At 36.4% G+C, this 18,951-nt stretch overlaps 1 protein-coding gene across 3 annotated transcripts in view; it reads left to right on the forward strand.

The window, feature by feature from the left end:
• The window catches only part of LOC109075079 (thrombospondin type-1 domain-containing protein 7B-like), a 178,654-nt gene extending 160,402 nt beyond the window's left edge, over positions 1–18,252 (forward strand). For all 3 annotated transcript variants that reach the window (XM_042763480.1, XM_042763479.1, XM_042763481.1), the window contains 10 exons: positions 168–283; positions 557–674; positions 3,819–3,964; positions 6,027–6,201; positions 7,990–8,163; positions 10,543–10,638; positions 12,436–12,518; positions 13,313–13,505; positions 15,862–15,949; positions 16,217–18,252. In XM_042763480.1, coding sequence (XP_042619414.1) covers positions 168–283; positions 557–674; positions 3,819–3,964; positions 6,027–6,201; positions 7,990–8,163; positions 10,543–10,638; positions 12,436–12,518; positions 13,313–13,505; positions 15,862–15,949; positions 16,217–16,298 — 1,271 coding nt within the window. In that variant the 3' untranslated portion in view covers positions 16,299–18,252. The remainder of the gene's footprint in view (positions 1–167; positions 284–556; positions 675–3,818; positions 3,965–6,026; positions 6,202–7,989; positions 8,164–10,542; positions 10,639–12,435; positions 12,519–13,312; positions 13,506–15,861; positions 15,950–16,216) is intronic.
• Positions 18,253–18,951: the final 699 nt, after the last annotated feature.

Raw genomic sequence — 18,951 nt, forward strand, 5'->3', positions numbered from 1 at the left:
AGGCTTGTATGAATGGATGTTGCACTCTTGATGTTGCATTTTAATTGAAAGGCTATTTTAAAGGAATTTAAATGCTGAGGACAAGGACACAGAATATGATATTTAAATGGCACTCTGATCTGACGTTTCCCGTGTGTGTGCTTTTGTATCCTTTGGTTACGGGTCAGGCTGGAGCACCTGTCAGCTGAGCGAACATGCCATCTGCGGCCAGGGCATGAGGACACGACTCTTAGATTGCATCCGCAGCGATGGCAAAGTTGTGGATTTGAGCGTGTGTGAGGAGGTAACCTTCATTTCCTGCCGCCCCTCTCAGTACAAGTGTTCTCTGAGGGGGAATTAAGCACTGTGGGATTGTATTATGTCCTTCAACTGCATGTACTGCAAATCAGCCATGACTGTCCATTAACTCCCTGCAGTATTGCTCCACATCCAGAAAATGATTCTTTCATTGAAGGCTTTTACAGTAATAGCCCCTCATTGGCTCACAGCTGGTTCATCAGACAGAGATTGTGTGTGGTGAGGGGACATGGGATTAATGGCTGTCCTGCTGTTTTAGCTGAGCCTGCCTCAACCGTGGAGACTGGCGATGAACTGTGTGGTGGACTGTCCCTTTAACTGCATCCTGTCTGACTGGGCGCCCTGGACTGAGTGTTCACATACCTGTGGCAGTAAAGGTGAGTCACAGTATGTTATTAATTATACATATAATGAGGGCTGTTGCTCATTAAGTACACTGTACTATTGAGCAGGGTTTTTAAAAGCTTTTTTAAAAAGCTTTAAAAAAAAATCTGTTCTTTTGAACGTTCTATTTATTCTGAAAGTTATTTTTATTCACAGGAACAAATTACATTTTAATATATATTTAAATAGAAAACAGTTATTTTTAATTGTACTATTTCAAATATTATTTGTTTTACTGTGTTTTCTATAAAAAATGCAGATGTTGTGAGCATAAGAGCCTTTTTTCAAAAACATTTAAAAAATCTTTTGAACTTTTGAACGCTAATTTATTTGTATAGTGCTTTTCACAATAAATATTGTTTCCCTTCCATGACAGTAAACTTGACTCAAAACATGCAGACTTTAATTCTCAAAATTGCTCATGTCCAGTAAATTTGCAGAAGAATCCTACTAAAGGTGGAAGCCCAAAATAGCAATCATTTCAGTTTTAAGAAGCAATCAGCAGTATTTAGAAGGATCAGAGAGAAACATGCTAGCAAATTACAGTTCGCAGTAATATTTAATGTTCTTGTGCTGCTGACACATTTTCATTTGCATGCAGCCTAACCCACAAACCTGTGCACTCAGGTTCCATGGAGATAAACACTCTGCTTGCTCTAGGCTCACGCTATCAGGTGTTGTGCATTTACTTTGCATTCATTAACATGCCCTGTCGGAATCCCTTTTTAATTATGGATGTTATATCATGAATCATATTTAAGGATCGGCTTACAGGTTAATGACTCTGAATGCACCAAATGATTTATCAGTCAAAGGGAAATATTTATTTTACCCATTAGTGCTCTCAAAATTGCAATTGTGAATTCAGTGTTTGTTGCCCTGTTTGCCTGATGGAACGGTGTTATTGCTTCATGCAATATAAAATGTGCTAATTACTAGTCTTAAGAGCAGCCCGGGTCCCTATAGTTCAAATGATCCAGCTCCTTAGGAGTTCAGCTTGTTTTTCTCTTAATTAGACACGTTCAACACAATCTTCATTAATTTTCATTCAACCATCAGCTTCCTATCTCGGCCAGGCAGTTTACTTTTTAAATCCAAAGGGAGTTCTTCAAGCAATGCAAACAGGAAGTTCTCAGCATGTTTTCGGTTACATACACAGGCGTAGAAATAAACGCACGCTGTGCTGGCTGTAAAAAGAACATTTCTTGTCTGTGTCAAAGCAGTGTTGTCTCTTGCACAACTGGAGACTGAGAGATTGGGGTTCATTATGTGTTGTATATATGCACAGAGTTTTAATGCATCTGGAAGTGGAGCTCAGGAGACCCAAAAAAACTCTGTGCTTTTCCCTTTTTTCTTTCTTCATTCTAGCCCTCGTTTCTCTCTATTCCCCCCCATCCCTCCTCCATCTCCCTGGATCAAGTAGAGATATTTCCTCTGTCAAATCACGTCATTTTAAGGGCTTCCTTATCTGGCCGGAATGCTTCTGTTTTAATGAATGACGTGCTTGAAGCGGCCAGCTGTAGAGGCGGCTCTTGCAAGCAGCACAAAACATGAATTTGATGAGCAGTTATGTTGTGCTATGAATGTAATTTATTTTTTTTTCCTTCTTGTTAAATGTTTAATGCTCGACTGGAAGGAGGGCTCTTTACAGTCAAACTCACTGGAGTGCAGTTTAGTTCAGATGTACAATTATGAAGGGGCTGTATTTTCCCCCTTTTTTTCTGGGGAATGGAATGATAGCCCCAAAACTGTATCCTTCCGAAAAGCTTGGTCTAAGTTTCAGTGCTGTCAGTTTCCATGTTTATTTAGGACATCCTGTTCTAGTTAACACTAATGTGTTGTTAGGCAGGCCTAGAGCTGCTATATGCAGTGAACTTCTATATGTCCCCGCTGCATAAAATTCTTCATCATTTACTCATCCTCATGTCATTCGTTCTTCTGTGGAACACAAGTAGATGTTTTGCAAAATGTCCAAGCTGCTATTTTCCATACAGTACATTGAAAGTGAATGAAGACCAAGTGCTGTCAAGCTCCAAAAAGAGCAAATAAGTATCATTGTGCTCTGTGTTGATTACCAAGTCTTCTGTCATATGATAGATGAGTAGCATAAAAAAAATAAAAAAAATAAATCAATCAAACACTCATTTAAAAGTTTGTGTAACTCTCAAATCTTATTTTTGTTTACAGCCGTTTCTGCACCTATGCACAATTTTGGGCCTGTGGACTTGTAGAAAAACCTTTCTGATTAGTTTATTTAACTTGTTCATTAACAATGTCTAACAGTGGGCATATCTACATCACGGGAGGATTCATTTGTTTTCACTTTTGTGAAAGTGTTTTATGCAGCAGCTGCTTGTTGTCCACCACAGAGAGCAACAGGATAAGAAATGCTTTTAGGTCTTACAGTTCAGAATCAGTTTACAGTAAATGGTGCAATAGGTTCATATGTAATTTGTAGAACTATGGTACACTTACAATATTTCCTGATTATAAGTTTGCAAAGAAATGTGTGACCTTCAAAATTATTACAGATTATTAAATGTTATGTTAATGTTTATACATACTAAAGATAATGAAAAATAATTTGTAACATTTAAATTGTACAATATTTTTGCAATAAAGTGGTTAATCTTGCGTCTTTATAAGCATAATTGCATAGATATCATTTGATGTGTCATAAATAATTTAAATATTTTCACAATTTGAAAAAAATTACAGCTTGCCTGGGAATGACACAAAATAAAAAATATTCAGTTTACAAGTTATATTTACTTGATAAGCAAATACACTGACATCTAACGAATGCACTAAAAATATATATTTATTTTATGGAATAAATGTATTTTTTAGATTATTATAGTTTTAAACATGCTTAAATTTGCCTGGACCAACATGAAATTCATACTGTAAGATGATATTGGGCCATTTCAGATGACTGTTTCTGTCTATTCCTGAATTGTACAGTTTATAAATATTGTAACTATACATGTGAATAATACATTAATCCACAGTATTGTCCCAAGCTGCTAGAGTACACTCTAATGCAGGCTTGATGTATTTTAGCCCATCCTCTGCTGTTTGCCATATTTCCATACAGTGCATTCACAGATGTCTGTTCACATGCGTCTCTGTTGCAGGTGTTATGATTCGCTCTCGCAGCATGCTTCAGCAAGCTCATGAGGAGGGACGCCCGTGTGCCTCTCAGCTTTCCCAGACCAAACCCTGTCCCATCAGGCCCTGCTACTCGTGGCTTCTGAGTGATTGGTCTCCCTGCACAGTGGAGGTAGATCCTGGGCAAAAATAATTGGATCTGCATGTATTCTGCAGTTACTGGTTTTTGCATATCACCTAACCTGAGGGCATTCAATCCATGTTTCATATGACCAAGTGGTGTTGAGACCAGCTGCCCGGCATACCTATCTGGTACTGGCACAACACTTAAGTTCTTTAATTGAATTTTGTAGAAATTGCACACATGCCGAGTTTGTGTGTGGGAGAGGGGGACTTTGTGTCATTGAGACGTGAGGTAACTGCTGATTAAAATCATGCTGCGATCCATGGTCTTATCATTAGAGGAGAACAGTGGCAGAGTTCAGATTTTCATCTCCTCTCTTCTGCTTTTCTCTCCTCTCCCTTTTGTATCTGCAAAGGATTTTAATTGTATGTCTTGGGGTTTTGCGCACGTCCCTGAGTCGTGCTTGCCCAGATCAAAAGCTGTCGTCCTCACAATATGAACAAAAGAAATGTTGCACACTTTTAACATATATTTGTGGTTTCTTTGGTGCTTGGTGTGATGGACACATTTATATTCATAAACATTAACACAATTCTGTGATCTGTGTGAGTCAGCCGCATCTATCAGCGCATCTGTCTATGATCTGTGTAAGTGCTCAGTGAAGAGCATGAAGCCATGATCATTGTAGCCAATCACAGACATATCTGTTGAGCTTGAGCAAGAGAACAGAATGGCTGGAAATGCTGGTTTTGTCACATTTTTTTTTTATTTCAGTACCAACTGGTACTGACATGAACTTCATGGAAGAGTAAAGAAAAAGCATTATAAGTGAAAAGAATACTGCAAAAAGATTTTTTCTTAATCTGTATTTTCATTATTTTTTATATATTTAATTAAAAGTGAAGTATGCAGTTTCTGCACTACTAGTGTCACCTAGTGAAAAAAATCAATACAAATTTCAGACAGCCTTTGCAAATGGCCCTTACACTCATCATGCCTTTACAATGATCCTTATTCCTACAATATCTTACTATTTTATCTGGGTCTTGACAGTTGAGAGCCAATGTGTGACAAAAATTTAGGTTTAGCTTACGTGTCGAGAAGAAACGTGCAGGTTCATTGTCTCGATTGAAACTCAATCACTGCACGTCTGTAACCGAATCTGAATTACTTTTCAATGTCAGCTGTGGTCCCACATAAGTTAAACGCCCACTGGCTCAGCCTGCCACAGTAGCCACACCCCAAACTCGTACCATTGGCTGAGCTGGGTTAAGATAATGTATTTTGACATAAAAATCTTATAAATTTTAGCTTTAAGAATTAGGAAGACATTAAAGGGATAATTTACCCAAAAATATAAATTGTCATTTACTCACCCTTCAGAAATGTTGTTAAACAAACAGTTGATGGTAGCTATTGACTTCTATAGTATAGAGAAAAAAATGCTGTGAAGGCATAGGCTACCATCAGCTGTTTGTACCTTTTAAAAAGGTACACTGGGGCGGTACCTTTTTAAAAGGTACACTTTTGTAACTTTTAGGTATACACTTTATATGTACACTTTAGGTACTAATATGTACCTTTAAACAGCGTTTTTTCAAAAAGGTACAAAAGTGTGCATTTTGAAAAGGTACCGCCCCAGTGACAACTTTTGTACCTTTCCTTCTGAGGGTGTTTGGAAAAACTTGAGGCTGAGTAAATGATGACAGAATTTTTATTTTTGGGTGAACTATCACATAAGTGTATTAGATTTATACTTACAACTAAACAAAAGCAACTTTAAATTTAACAAAAAAAATATATATATAATTACAAAAGGTTTCTGAAAATAAATATCTTATGCAATATTTTTATTTTATTATTATTATGTTTTTTTTTAGGAGATTTAGATTTATTGGCAAATAGGACAAAAATACTAACATGTTTTGCTGTGATAGTTGAAACCTTAGCTGTGTGATCAGGTCACATACTCACATTCATGAGAAATGCCATAGCATGTTTCAATCCCAGCTGTCAGTCATTCAGAGAGAGGTGTCACTGTAATAAGCTCCTCTGCCTCACTGCTCACAGCTCGTCCAGATTAATGAGGCGGCCGCGTGGTTTTCTGCAGGGGGCAGAATGTGGAGAGGGCAAGAGGGAGAGGAACCTGACATGTGTGGTACACTGGTCAGACTGGCCGGACAACCCCCACCCTTCGAAAACAGTAGAGGACGAGAAATGTGGAGACCGAGTGAGAAAGGAAAGCGAGCAGGAGCTGCAGCAGCCGTGTTTCGTCCCCTGTCCAGGTACAACACATGACATTTCTTTTACTTGTTGTTTACATTTTTGTGCACTGATGCTCAACACGATTTATTGTTTCATAATCAGTGGAGGATGTTGATCAAGGAATATTTTGTACAACTACTCACTAAATCACATAGAACTATCCTAGGAATTAATATCTGTCATGTTCAGTGAAATTTAATGAAAGTTTGTCTATTTTGCGACAAGCAGTGTCCCACTTTTTTAATCTGTGAATACATTTCACCTTCAGGCTATCATCGACTTGTGTTAGCCTTACTTCTGTGTCTCTCTTCATTTCGTAAATGTGCTACATGCTCTCAGGGATAAACATATGCTGGGAGGAGAGGGGAAGAAAGATGTTAGAATAAGAAAGGTAGAGACAAAAAAGAGAGAGTCTAAGAAATGAACGAGTTAGAAAGGGTAGCATATGGTGTGCAGTGTGCGATGCTGTATTATATGTTTCGGCTCCAGTGAGGGATGAAAATAGACTGGCTTCATGAAGATGATGGATAATGAGATGCCTGGGCACACAGATTGTCTCTAATGACATCCTGGCTGCAGAAACAAAAGGACGTCATGGCAGAAGATCCAGTGCTAGCGTGCACAGGGTGGGGGGTAGCTGTCGCTGTGAATTGGCCTCTGTTCTGAAGCATTCGAAGGGTCAGTGATGTATGACCTTCAGCTAAGGAAGCGTTAAATGTATCTGAAGACTTCGTCATGCAGTCAATTCTATGACAGAAGGATCAGATCAATCTCGCTGGCCTGCACAAGTGAAAAAAAAAAAAAAACTTTTAATGCATGTTTGCATTAACTATAATGTACATCCAGCTGGTTGTTATCGCAGAATAAACTCAGACAGAAAGATCAGGACCTGATGCAAAACTATTTGCCACATGAGTAAATAATAAGAATATTGATCTGAGTTAAAATATTTTATTAGCTCTTTAAATGCAAGCTTCACAAATGGCTTTGAGCCTAGACACATTTCAGACAAGACTGACAGTTAAGGCATAATGCATCACTATTATCACTACTATTAATACTGAAGTCCTTTTTGTTTCATTTTACAGTAAATGCAGGCACAAGATGATGGCAGTTGTGTTTGAATGAAACTAGAGCGATCACAGCAGTGTGATATAAGAAATGTGAAAGATGCGCTGGCACAAAATAATCGGATGAGCAGTGTGATATTCAGTGTTATGTTGCGACTGACCTATCAGAATCAAGTATTCGAGAACTGTTTAAATACATGAACCTAAGAGTTTTTAGTGGAATCATTTAACCAGATGCTAACGCTAGCAGCAGTGTTTACATATTTTGAATTTGTATATTTTCAGTTGTCATTTTATTTTATTTAGTTTTAGTAATTTTGTGCTTTGATCATTTTATTCATTTATTTTTTATTTATTTATTTATTTGTTTTCTATGTAGCTTTATTTGTATTTTATTTAATGCCAAGGCAACACTTCTAGTTTAAGTGTTTCATTTTTAATTTACTTCAGATTTTTTTTAATTAACGAAAATGATTTTTTAATAGCATTAGTTTTAGTTGACAATAACAACACTGACTAGCAGTATGCTACAAAGAGGTCTGTTGTTTTATGTTGAGGTACTATATCCCAAGAATCTTGTACTTACTACATGCTTCAATGTACATAGCAGTATTCAGATTTGGATTTATGGTATAGCATCCCTTCTTTCTTTGTACTTACGAGCTGGACTGTTAAATTATCATGGTATTCATTTAAACTGTAGAATTGAAGTTGTGATATGTGATTTGTCATCTACAGGAGACTGTCACCTTACAGAGTGGTCGCAGTGGAGTTCCTGTCAGCTGACGTGTCTGGAGGGACGTAGCTTTGAGACGGTGGGCCGTCAGGCACGCTCACAGGCTGTGGTCATACAAGTGCTGGAGAATCAGGACAGCTGCCCTCACCAAGTCTTTGAGACACGTCCATGTAAAGGTACAAGCAGTGAAATATGATAATATAATATAATAATATAATATGCAGTTATATATGTGCTTTGTATGGAATTGTATGTATTTGTATTATTTCATAATTATTATTTAACATTTGCGTTTTTTTGGATGTATATATGTCTATAAATGTCTATGTCTCTTGTAATCTCATGCACGTTGAATGCGTTTTTTTTTGGATGTATATACATCATTCAAGGTGTACAGTATTGTCTGTGCCTGAGTATACTCATTTTCATTTAGTTTACTGTGTGACTTCCACAATGGACAGTAGTTTGTAGTGAATGAATGAACAAGTCTGCTGTTTCTTGTAATCTCACACACCCCCTTCCACAAATGTCTATGTCTCTTGTAATCTCATGCACCTTGTGGGCCCTATCATACACCCGGCGCAATGCGACGCAAGGCGCAGCGCAAGTGTGTTTGCTAGTTTCAGTCCGGCGCCATCCGCATTTTCCCGTCCAGCGCCACGTCGTTTAATTAGCTAATGCATTTGCACCCATTTGTGTGCCCATGGGCGTGCTGGTCTAAAAAAGAGGTGTGTTCAGGCGCATTGCTGGCACATTGCTATTTTAAAGTCTGCCGCAATGTTTTTTCTTTGTTATTTAAAGAGCGTGTTAGTATAGGCGGGTCCACAACTCGCGTACACGCTGCTTATTAAACACAGGGACGCACAGCAGCACACAGATATGCCAAATATTCAAAATTAAACGATTGCAATGCATAAGAATATCTGGTAGGCTAATTAAATATAAAAATGCCTACATGTCATAATGGATAGTCATCGCATGTATCAGAATAAGGCTATCTATTTGCTCGCACACGAGCAGCTCCGTTTCATCTCGGAGACGCTTTTTGTCTTTGCGCTTGCCAAATTCCGCCGTGTAAATACCAAATCCGTCATGGCACGAGCGCAACTGGCTCTTAAAGGGAATGTAAGATGAGACTCTGATTGGTTTATTGCACGTTACGCCCAAAAAACACCCATTACTCATTAAGAGAATAGGGACAACCTGTTTAGACCATGCGCCCGGGCACGCCAACCGTTTTTCCGTCGTTAAAATAGCAGGGCCCTGTGAGTTCATCACTACAACAAAGATGTCATGATAGAAATTCAGAAACTCTTCCTACGACTCTCAGGTGTATATCAGAAGGTCTCTTGGCATCTTGTTGACGCTTACATCACTGCTGTAACAACCAATAAGGTGCACTGTATAAGATACACCAGAGATGTTCAGACAATACTGTCTAAACAAATAAATTGCATTTCATCATTTACAGAATGATGGTGCGTGCAGTCAGTCCCAAAGATCTGATTTTAAAGGGAAATTGAATTTGAGTGTAGTGTGAACAAATCCTACATATTCAGGAGAGGTCTGTGAGGGATTTTTCTAACATTGATCAAACCAATGAAATATTGATGTAGGTTTTTTGCACCCTTATCCAGACTGTCTATACCTTGGGGTCAGTAACATTTTTAAAAAGAAAAGTATTTAATTAAAGAAATACTTTTATTCAGCATTGATCCATTAAATGTTTCAAATGTGACAGTAAAGACATATATAATGTTACAAAAGATTTCTGATTTTCTTTTGAAATTTCTGTTCATCAAAGAATCCTGAAAAAAAAAAATTATTACAGTTTCCACAAAAAGAGCACAACACTGTTTTCAACATTGACAATAATTTTAATATACATTAAAATGTAATTTATTCCTGTGATGCGAAGCTGAATTTTCAGCATCATTACTCCAGTCTTCAGTGTCACATGATCCTTCAGAAATCATTAATATGCTGATTTATTATCAGTGCTGGTAACAGTTGTGCTGCTTAATATTTTTTTGGAACCTGTGATACTTTTTTCAGGATTCTTTGATGAATAAAAAGTTAAAAAGAAGAGCATTTATTTAAAATGGAAATCTTTTCTAACAAAAGTTTTTTATTGAAATTAAAACTTTTATTCAACAAGGATGTGTTAAATGGTGAAGTGATAGCAAAGATTTAAATTGTTAGAAAAGATTAAGATTTTGAATAAATGCTGTTCTTTTTAACTATTTATTTATGAAAGAATCCTGAAAAAAAGTTAGCAGTTTCCAAAAAAATATTTGGCAGCACAACTGTTGCCAATATTGATAAATCTACTAATAAAGCAGCATATTAGAATGATTTCTTAAGAATCATGTGACACTTTATACTGGAGTAATGGCTGATGGAAATTCAGCTTTGCATCACCAAAATAAATTATATTTTAAAGGATATTAATATAGAAACCATTATTTTATATTGTAATAACATTTTGCAAGATTTTTTTTTCTGTATTTTTGATCAAACCTAATGAGTGTATCTCTCACTCTGTGGGGCCACAGGAGGGAAATGTCACAGTTACGAGTGGAGGACCAGCGCCTGGAATGACAACGAAAGATCAGTGTGGTGCCAGCGGTCCGATGGGGTCAATGTGACAGGTAGCCCACCGCTTACATTGAGACTGAGAGAATGACAAATATTCTGCACTGACTTTACTTGCAGAAAGATAATCAAAAGACCTGTCGACTCCACATGACCAAAAGTCTACTGACAATGAAAATCCTTTCATCATTTACCCGCCCTCATGTCGTTCTAAACCTGTATGCTGTTATTTTTACAGTGAAGCACAAAGGAGACTTTCTAACATCTTGTGAATTTCATGGTGACCAGAGGCTTTAGAGAAAACTCCAAAAAGAAGAAAAAGCGAAATAGAAAAGCACCATAAAGGTAGTCATGCAAGTCTTCTGAAGCCACACGATAGTTTAATGTGACAAACAGCCCCAAATTTGAGACATTATTCACTGATAATTCTCCCAATCCACAACAACTCTCAAATCAAACATTGCAATTAGGACTGTCAAATCGATTTATCATGATTAATCACATCCAAAATAAAAATGTGTGTTTACATTATATGAATATATATATATATATATATATATATATATATATATGCATACATACTTGTATATATTTAAGAAATATGTACATGTATATGTATATATATTTATCTTGGATGCAATTAATGGCAATTAAACGATTTGACAGCCCTAACTGCAATATTTGTGGAACAGATTGTACGTTACTGTTCAAAGGTTTGGGGTCAGTAAGAATTATAGGAATTAGGAACAGACTTTTATAATGTTAAAGAATATTTCTATTTCAAATAATAGCTGTTCTATGCCCTCACAAGAATAAATTCCATTTTAAAATATACTAAAATAGAAAACAGTTCTTTAAAAATTGAAATAATATTTTATAATATTATGTTTTACTTTTGATCAAGCAAATGCAGCATTGGTGAGCATAAGAGACTTCTTTCAAAGTCATTAAATACTGCCAGCAAAAAACTTACAAGCCCCAAACTTTTGAATGGTAGTGTACATCAACAGGTTTTTTTTTTTTTTTTTTTTTTTTTCTGTTTCTCACACAGTCATCATATGGCCTTGAAGACTTAAGTGCACAAGTCACATATTCCATTTTTATTGTGCTTTTACGGTCCTCTATGGAGCTTGACAGCCTCTATGAACTCTTGTTGAATGGAAAAGGTAAGATAGATTCTCCCTTTGTGCTCCAGTATACAGTATACATTATACAATAGTACAGTATACAGTCACAGAATACGGGTTTGGAATGACATGAGGGTGAGTAAATAATGACAAGATTTTCATTTTTGTGTGAATTATCCCTTTAACCCTTAATGCAGAACGGCAGGCTGAAAATGTGTGGTTTAAATTTAGCAGACCTTGTCTAGGACAGTTTAATAGCACATTCAACATTTTCCCTATTCTTACCCTCCTTTTCAACAGACATCATCAATAAACTAGAGCTCGTCTGAAAGCGAACAATATAAATGATATAAAACATTTGATTGTGGCAAAATGAACACGATCCAGATGGCAAGCTTTCACTTGAGCATTTAGAGCAAGAGCGAAGGCTTTCGGGTTGCGCGCAGTGCTGTAAATAACAGAGAAAGGTGATTTTATCTGAGTACGGAATCGTCTCGAGCAAATATAAGATGTGAGTGGTAATCTCTTCTGCCTGAGGAAAAACTCAAACCCAGGGTATTAGTCTCTGATGTTTTGACATGTAATTTTCTATTCCAAAATTACAATCTTCACTGATTGATCAGAAGCTGTTATGGGTTCTTTAAGCCATTAATCAGGTGTGACAGCACTTTTATCTGGCCATCAATAGGAAAATGGCAATAATTATCTCCGTTGTTTCCTGTTGGGGGGGCTGCTTTCCACAGAACCGGCCAACCACTGTGCGACACTGTCACCCTCCCTGCACCAAACCCTTCTCCCACTGCAAGCAGGTAAACACACTGAACCAGATCTGTTTTCACATTCTAAATAACAACACAAAATAATAATAATAATAAAAAATCATCTTATGTCCTGTAGTTTGTATTTAATAGCTTGCTATTTGTGAAATCTACATGCACGAAAAAAATGTAGATTTTGTCTTAAAGGAATATTCCGAGGCATATAAGTTTAATCAACAGCATTTGTGGCATAATGTTCATTACCACAAAAATAATTCCAACATCCCTTGTTGAGGTTACAGTGAGACACTTGCAATGGAAGTGAATGGGGCCCATTTTCGAAGCAGAAATTTTACAGAAGCATTTATGTTAAACATCTGTGTATTATTTGAGCTGTAAAGTTGTTCTCATCATTTTAACAGTTGTTTTAGTGTTTTCATTATTACATTGTCATGGCAACGAATTTGTAAAATTGGATATAATACAGGGGAAAAAAAGATGAATATTGAAACCATTGAATTTTAACATTTACAGAATTGGCCCTGTATACCGTGCCTTGTTGTAACCCAGATAATTTAAATTATTTACCAAATAAACAAAACCATGTCCAAACCCAAATGTGTTTATCTGCTTATTATACCGTGCCTTGTTGTAACCCAGATTTTTTTACTTGCTTATGAAAAGGAGGGCCAAACTGAAATGAGTTTTTGTGCTAATCAACGTTATGCCACAAGTACTGTTGTTTGATCTCAAGTTGCATTAAACGTAAAGTATTTCTTAAACCTCAGCAGTGTCTTTATGCGCTGTCTGACTGGGGCCCTCACAGCGATCTGTGTATCCTTCAGAGCGGCGTGTGCGGCTGTGAGAAGGGCTACACTGAAGTGATGACCACACATGGATTTCTGGATTATTGCACAAAGACCCCAGGAGCTGACAACAAAAAGGCAGATGTGAAGACCAGCTCGGGAAGATTAAAACCAGGCACCACTCAGATCCAGGACTTTTTCGGCGAGTGGTCCCTGCAGCCGCTCGGCCCAGGTATTTGAAATGCAGATGAAGACCAGGCTGATGTGGGCCAGCGGAGTGTGGCTTTGAGTTATAGCAGAATCGCTGGACGTCTTTATGAGACTCCAGATACAGGCTGATGTAGAACTCTGTTTAAAGCCTCAGTGTTTATGCCCTATTGGAGCTATGAGAAAAGCTGCAGTGGACAGAGTCTCATAACAGAGTGATTTGTATAGCCCATAACTTGACAGACAGAGTTGCCTTATTGCTGACTGGAGGCCATTTCTGATTAGAAGTGAATTTTGCGGCCTGTGGTACAACTGTGTGCCATCAGGTTACCAGTAGGTGTTTCAGCCTTCAGATGGAGGGACAAAATTCAGAGAATTACCCGTTCTGTTATTTGCAAAACAAACTATGACTACTCTACTGTACAAGGACACGTCTGTCTGGAATATTATATTATATTATATTATATTATATTATATTATATTATATTATATTATATTATATTATATTATATATATTATATTATATTATATTATATTATATTATATTATATTACATAACACGCCATTATTATTATTATTACCGTTCAGAAGTTATTACATACTACCGTTCAGAAGTTTGGGGTCAGTAAGATATTTTTTGAATTAATACTGTTATTTAGCAAGGACAGTGCATTATTGACAAAAAAAAAATGATATCTCAATATTTTATGGGATTTTTCTGATAATTATAATTAGATGATATTTTGCTGAGTATTATTGTGCTGGTAGCTTAAGGACTGTCGTGGACAGCAGACTTTTAAAGTTTTTGATATTCTGCATATTTTTTGCGGTGGTCAGTTCACAGCAGTGACAGAGATTAATCTTTTCCAATAAGTTTAAATTTATTTTTACCTTTAATGGCCCTTTTTTATCTTCATAAATACTTTTTTTTTTTTTTTTGCTAAAAGTGTGCATCATCTTTTGAGTCAAATTCTTACATTTAATCAGTCAATCAGAATATTAAGACATTTTGCCTGTTACCAAGCAAATGAAATCAGTATCAACAAAATTCATCTTTGCAATGCAGAGGAAACACAAAAGCTGCATCTGAAGCGGCATTTAGATGTTCTTACACAGTTTAATGCAGCTCAGAGGGACATGAATTAAATTAGCCTGCCGTTTAGCAAGTCACTGTTATTAAGTGAGTCATTGCAATTGAACTGAATCATTTAAACGGGTGATTCATTCAGGAAGGAAACACTGTCATGTTGCTCAGAGACACAAAACAGTGCTGTGGCTTTGTTTGGAATTAGTTTTGTTGGGGAAATAGAGCAAAAACAGGCAATGTGGTCTCTTAATATTAAGCAGCACAACTGTTCAGCATTTCAGAATGATTTCTGAAGGATCATGTGACACTGAAGACTGGAGTAATGACTGCTGAAAATTCAGCTTTGCCATCACAGGAATAAATTACATTATAAAATATATATTTAAATAAAAAATAGTTCTTTTAAATTGTAATAATATTTCAAAATATAACTGTTTTATACAGTATTTTTGATCAAGTAAATGCAGCCTTGGTGAGCAAGACACTTATTTCATAAACATTCAAAAATCTTATAGACCCAAAAAGTTTTAACAGTATTTTATTAATTATATTTTGGATTATATTATAAACACATATTGAAATTCAGACCTGTGTTGTAATGTTTGTTAATAGCTTATTAAACAGGTGAATTCAGATGCAGCAGTACCTCAAGTGACCCACCAAATATTATTTAATCTCAAACTCAAGTTTGTGTAAAAATGTACTTCAATAAAGCTAATATAAACATTGCAGTATGTAATTGTAAAATATAATATAGAAGTATATGACTAATGGTTTTGCAATGTAAAGATCATTACAAAATTATAGGCCAGAGTTTTATAAGTCAGAGCTCAGTTTTATAAAATAGAATGTCTTCACTCCATTTTTTTCTATCCACTAGTGGGCTTCTTTTCTAAATTAAAGTTGTTCTAAAGTGTTAGAAAACTTAGCAGGATCTTCTTTTGCTAAGAGTAGTTTTTGCATCATCCATTCTGTGAGTCTCAAAGGATCCAGGAGAAGCTCTCTTGTGCAGCTCATCAGACTGCTGTCTTTTGTCTTTTATCTGAGAAATGTGTTCTGAGACTTGTCGTATAAGTTATACAAGCATCTTAATAGCTCTATGACACACAGCTCATTCTTTGCTCTGAACTCAGAATGGAAGATGGTGAAACAGTTTCTTCAGGTACATTGTCACCAGTGTGAATGTGCCATCTGTTACTGCTGCAACAGGCCCCTGTGCGGAAACCACAAGCAATAAAAATGATGCTCCTGTATATTTCAGTGGAGATCACACTACTGTTTTCTGATTACACAGATGGAAGAATAAAGCTGTGGGTCTACGGGTTAACAGCTGGAGGATTCATTCTCATATTATTCATAATTGCTGTGGCCTTTCTGTTTTGGTATGTATGCTATCAAATTTTAACAAACTCACCACTGAATGGAAAGACAGTACCTGTTTGAAAACAGTCATTATTTTTTTGTGATTTTGGATGATGAATAGAAATTGCACTTTACCTATTGACTATTTGTTGACTTTGTAGCCTTTAGTCTGACTTATAATAACATGTTGCTGCCATCTAGTGGTACAGTTTAGAAATACAATAGAGGGCAGCAGTATATATCTTACATTTCATTGATCTCTCTTTTTCCCCTCGTCTGTATGCCAGCAAACCATCCAAACAGAGTAAAAGTGCATCTCCACCACAGAAGCCCCTGACTCTGGCCTATGACGGGGATGTGGACATGTGATCAAGCTCTCTGTGACTGTACATTCAAAGCACAAGCTGGACTACGTGCAACATTTTAATATGTTAATTTCTCCAAGGCACCCTTTGGATTTTGGGAAAAAGAAAAAAAAAGACACAGACATCGAAGAACATTTCCATCTTGAAGTCTGAAGCGTACACAAAACGTTGTGTGCAAGACAGCAAGGATGAAGGTTTTGGATCAGTGGTCGTCATCGTGAAAATAGTGACATTTAAAGAGGGTATGAGACACAGCTGACATTCCATGGACCAGATGGAGGACTTCAACATTTTCTTGCTGTGGTTTTTCTTACATCAGAGAAAAAAGAAAAAAACGAGGAAAAAAAATCACAAAGTTCAAGTTGTGCTGAATCTATTGTGTCAGTCGCATTAAAAGCCTAGTTGACCCAAAAATGAAAAGTGTGTCATCATTTACTCACCCTCAAACCTGTATGACTAGATCATGACCGGACAACTGGCTTATTGAGTCCAATTTGTGAATAAATCATTCAGACCAGTTTTCTGAACTGAATCAGCTAGGTGACTCAAAATAACTTTGTTCATGTCAAGATTTTAAGTGAAAAATGACTTAAATTGCAGTTTGATTGTCTCATAAAGTTATTGTATGATTAAGAAGACTTGAAATTTAATGCACAAGTTGTATGTATAAATTGTACTTGTATTATTCCATAATAATAATATGTTCGTTATGCTTTTACATTCTTTTAGATGCTTGAAAGCTCCAGTCGCTGTTCATAATTGCATTGACAAAAACAACTAGTACATTTTTAAGATTTATCCTTTTATGTTCTGCAGATGAAAAAAAGTCATACAGGTTTGCAACATCTTGAGGGTGATTAAATGACTGAATTTTCATATTTGCGTGAACTGTCCCTTTAAGCTGATCTGAAAGTGACTTTTTAACAGAGAACGAGAAAAGACTGATGTGTTATGCACTATATTAGTGCTTAGTCATTCTTTAGTTCCCTCTTGATTTATGTTCAAACAGATTTTCTAGTGTTTTTTTTATTGTGATGCAATGACTTTGCTGTAAATTGTTGTTTTCGTGTAGAATGTCTCTGAACGTGTGTGTGATCCGCACAGTAAACCAAAACACAGCTCATTTAGACACCGCGTGAGGTGATGATCTGCCCGTGTGCTGCTTCCACACGCCTCAGTTTGTCCTTTAACCTCCGTCTAGCAGCTGAAAAATTGATGAGGTCTGCTTCAACACCAGCAGATAATGAACTGTTCCTGTGACGCGCAGAAGGGTTTTTGAAAGCGGCTTTCTGCAATATCCTGCGGTTAGAGGAACTCATTTAGCACAGATACAGAGGACCACTGGGTTTGTGTAGAGTCTGCATGAGCATAACACCGGGAGAGGTGCTTCAACACTATGAATGTTCATCATTTTCACTAAAGTACAGGTGCTGGTTCTGTATTTTAATAATATCCCTGCTAGTTCTTTTTGCTTTACTGACTGACTTCTTGCTGGCATAATTGTCTTGACTATCTGTTTCAAGACACAGAGTGCCAAGGTTTGCTTCGCACCTTATACTGCCACATGACAAAACTTTTCCTGAATCTCAACGGTCCTCAATGTAATAAGATAACATGGTTTTTAAGCTACGCGAGACCTCTTGGGTCTTACTCTACTGAAAGAATGTATTCTGTATGCTTTACATACATGCACATGTATTTTTTCCTTCATTTTCACATTTTATTCTTTTTGTCCCATCAGTATTTCTGCTGCTGTCCATGTTGGCTGGATAGTCTATATCAAGAACAGAACAGTTCCTCTGTTTGAGACCCATCCGGATGATCTGCTGCTCTTAGACTGAGTACATTAAAAGGCTTTGGCGTATTTCTAAATTAGTCCACCGATGTGAGAAGCTAAAATGTGTATAGCTCTTTTTTTTTTCAGGGGTTGCTGACAAACCCTGGAAAAAGTGGCAATATTATATATATATATATATATATATATATATATATATTATATATATATATATATATATATATATATATATATATATATATTAAAGCCCAATTGTACGTGTGCATGCTGGATTGATTTTGTCATACATGGATTATTCCAAAAGTGGCCTTGCATTTTTATGGAAATAGTGACAAAGTCAACAGTGTGTTTTGTTCGTTTGATTTCCTTGGTTTTTATTGGTTGCCCCTTGAACTGACTTGTTTACATGGCTTCTTCTTCTTCTTCTAATATGTTCATTATGCTCTCAGCACTATATACAGTTGCCTGTAAAACACTGATCTTTAGTTTACATAGTACTTTCTGTTTTAATTGTGTGTACTTGAAGAGTTGAATGAAAATGCTAATAAATTGTGATACTCTGTGGGAAATGTTGTTGCTCGTTAATCATATGTTAATCTGCATCAAAGATGGATGGTGGTTCCAGCTGCTTGGACAGAAGTGAGGAAGATGCTGTGCCTTTGTACCATAGATTCTTTTAAGTTCATAGATGTCAAGACATTTGTCTTTTAAATCATACCTAATTAATTAAGAGTACATTCAGAGGAGTTGACTGGAACAGATTTTGAGAAATTTAGCATTACATCACTTGCTCACCAATGGATCCTCTGCAGTGAATGGGTGCCTTCAGAATGACAAAAAAAAAAAAAAAACCTATGTATTT

Source organism: Cyprinus carpio, chromosome A9 (genome assembly GCF_018340385.1).
Source record: "Cyprinus carpio isolate SPL01 chromosome A9, ASM1834038v1, whole genome shotgun sequence".
Lineage (NCBI taxonomy): Eukaryota > Metazoa > Chordata > Actinopteri > Cypriniformes > Cyprinidae > Cyprinus > Cyprinus carpio.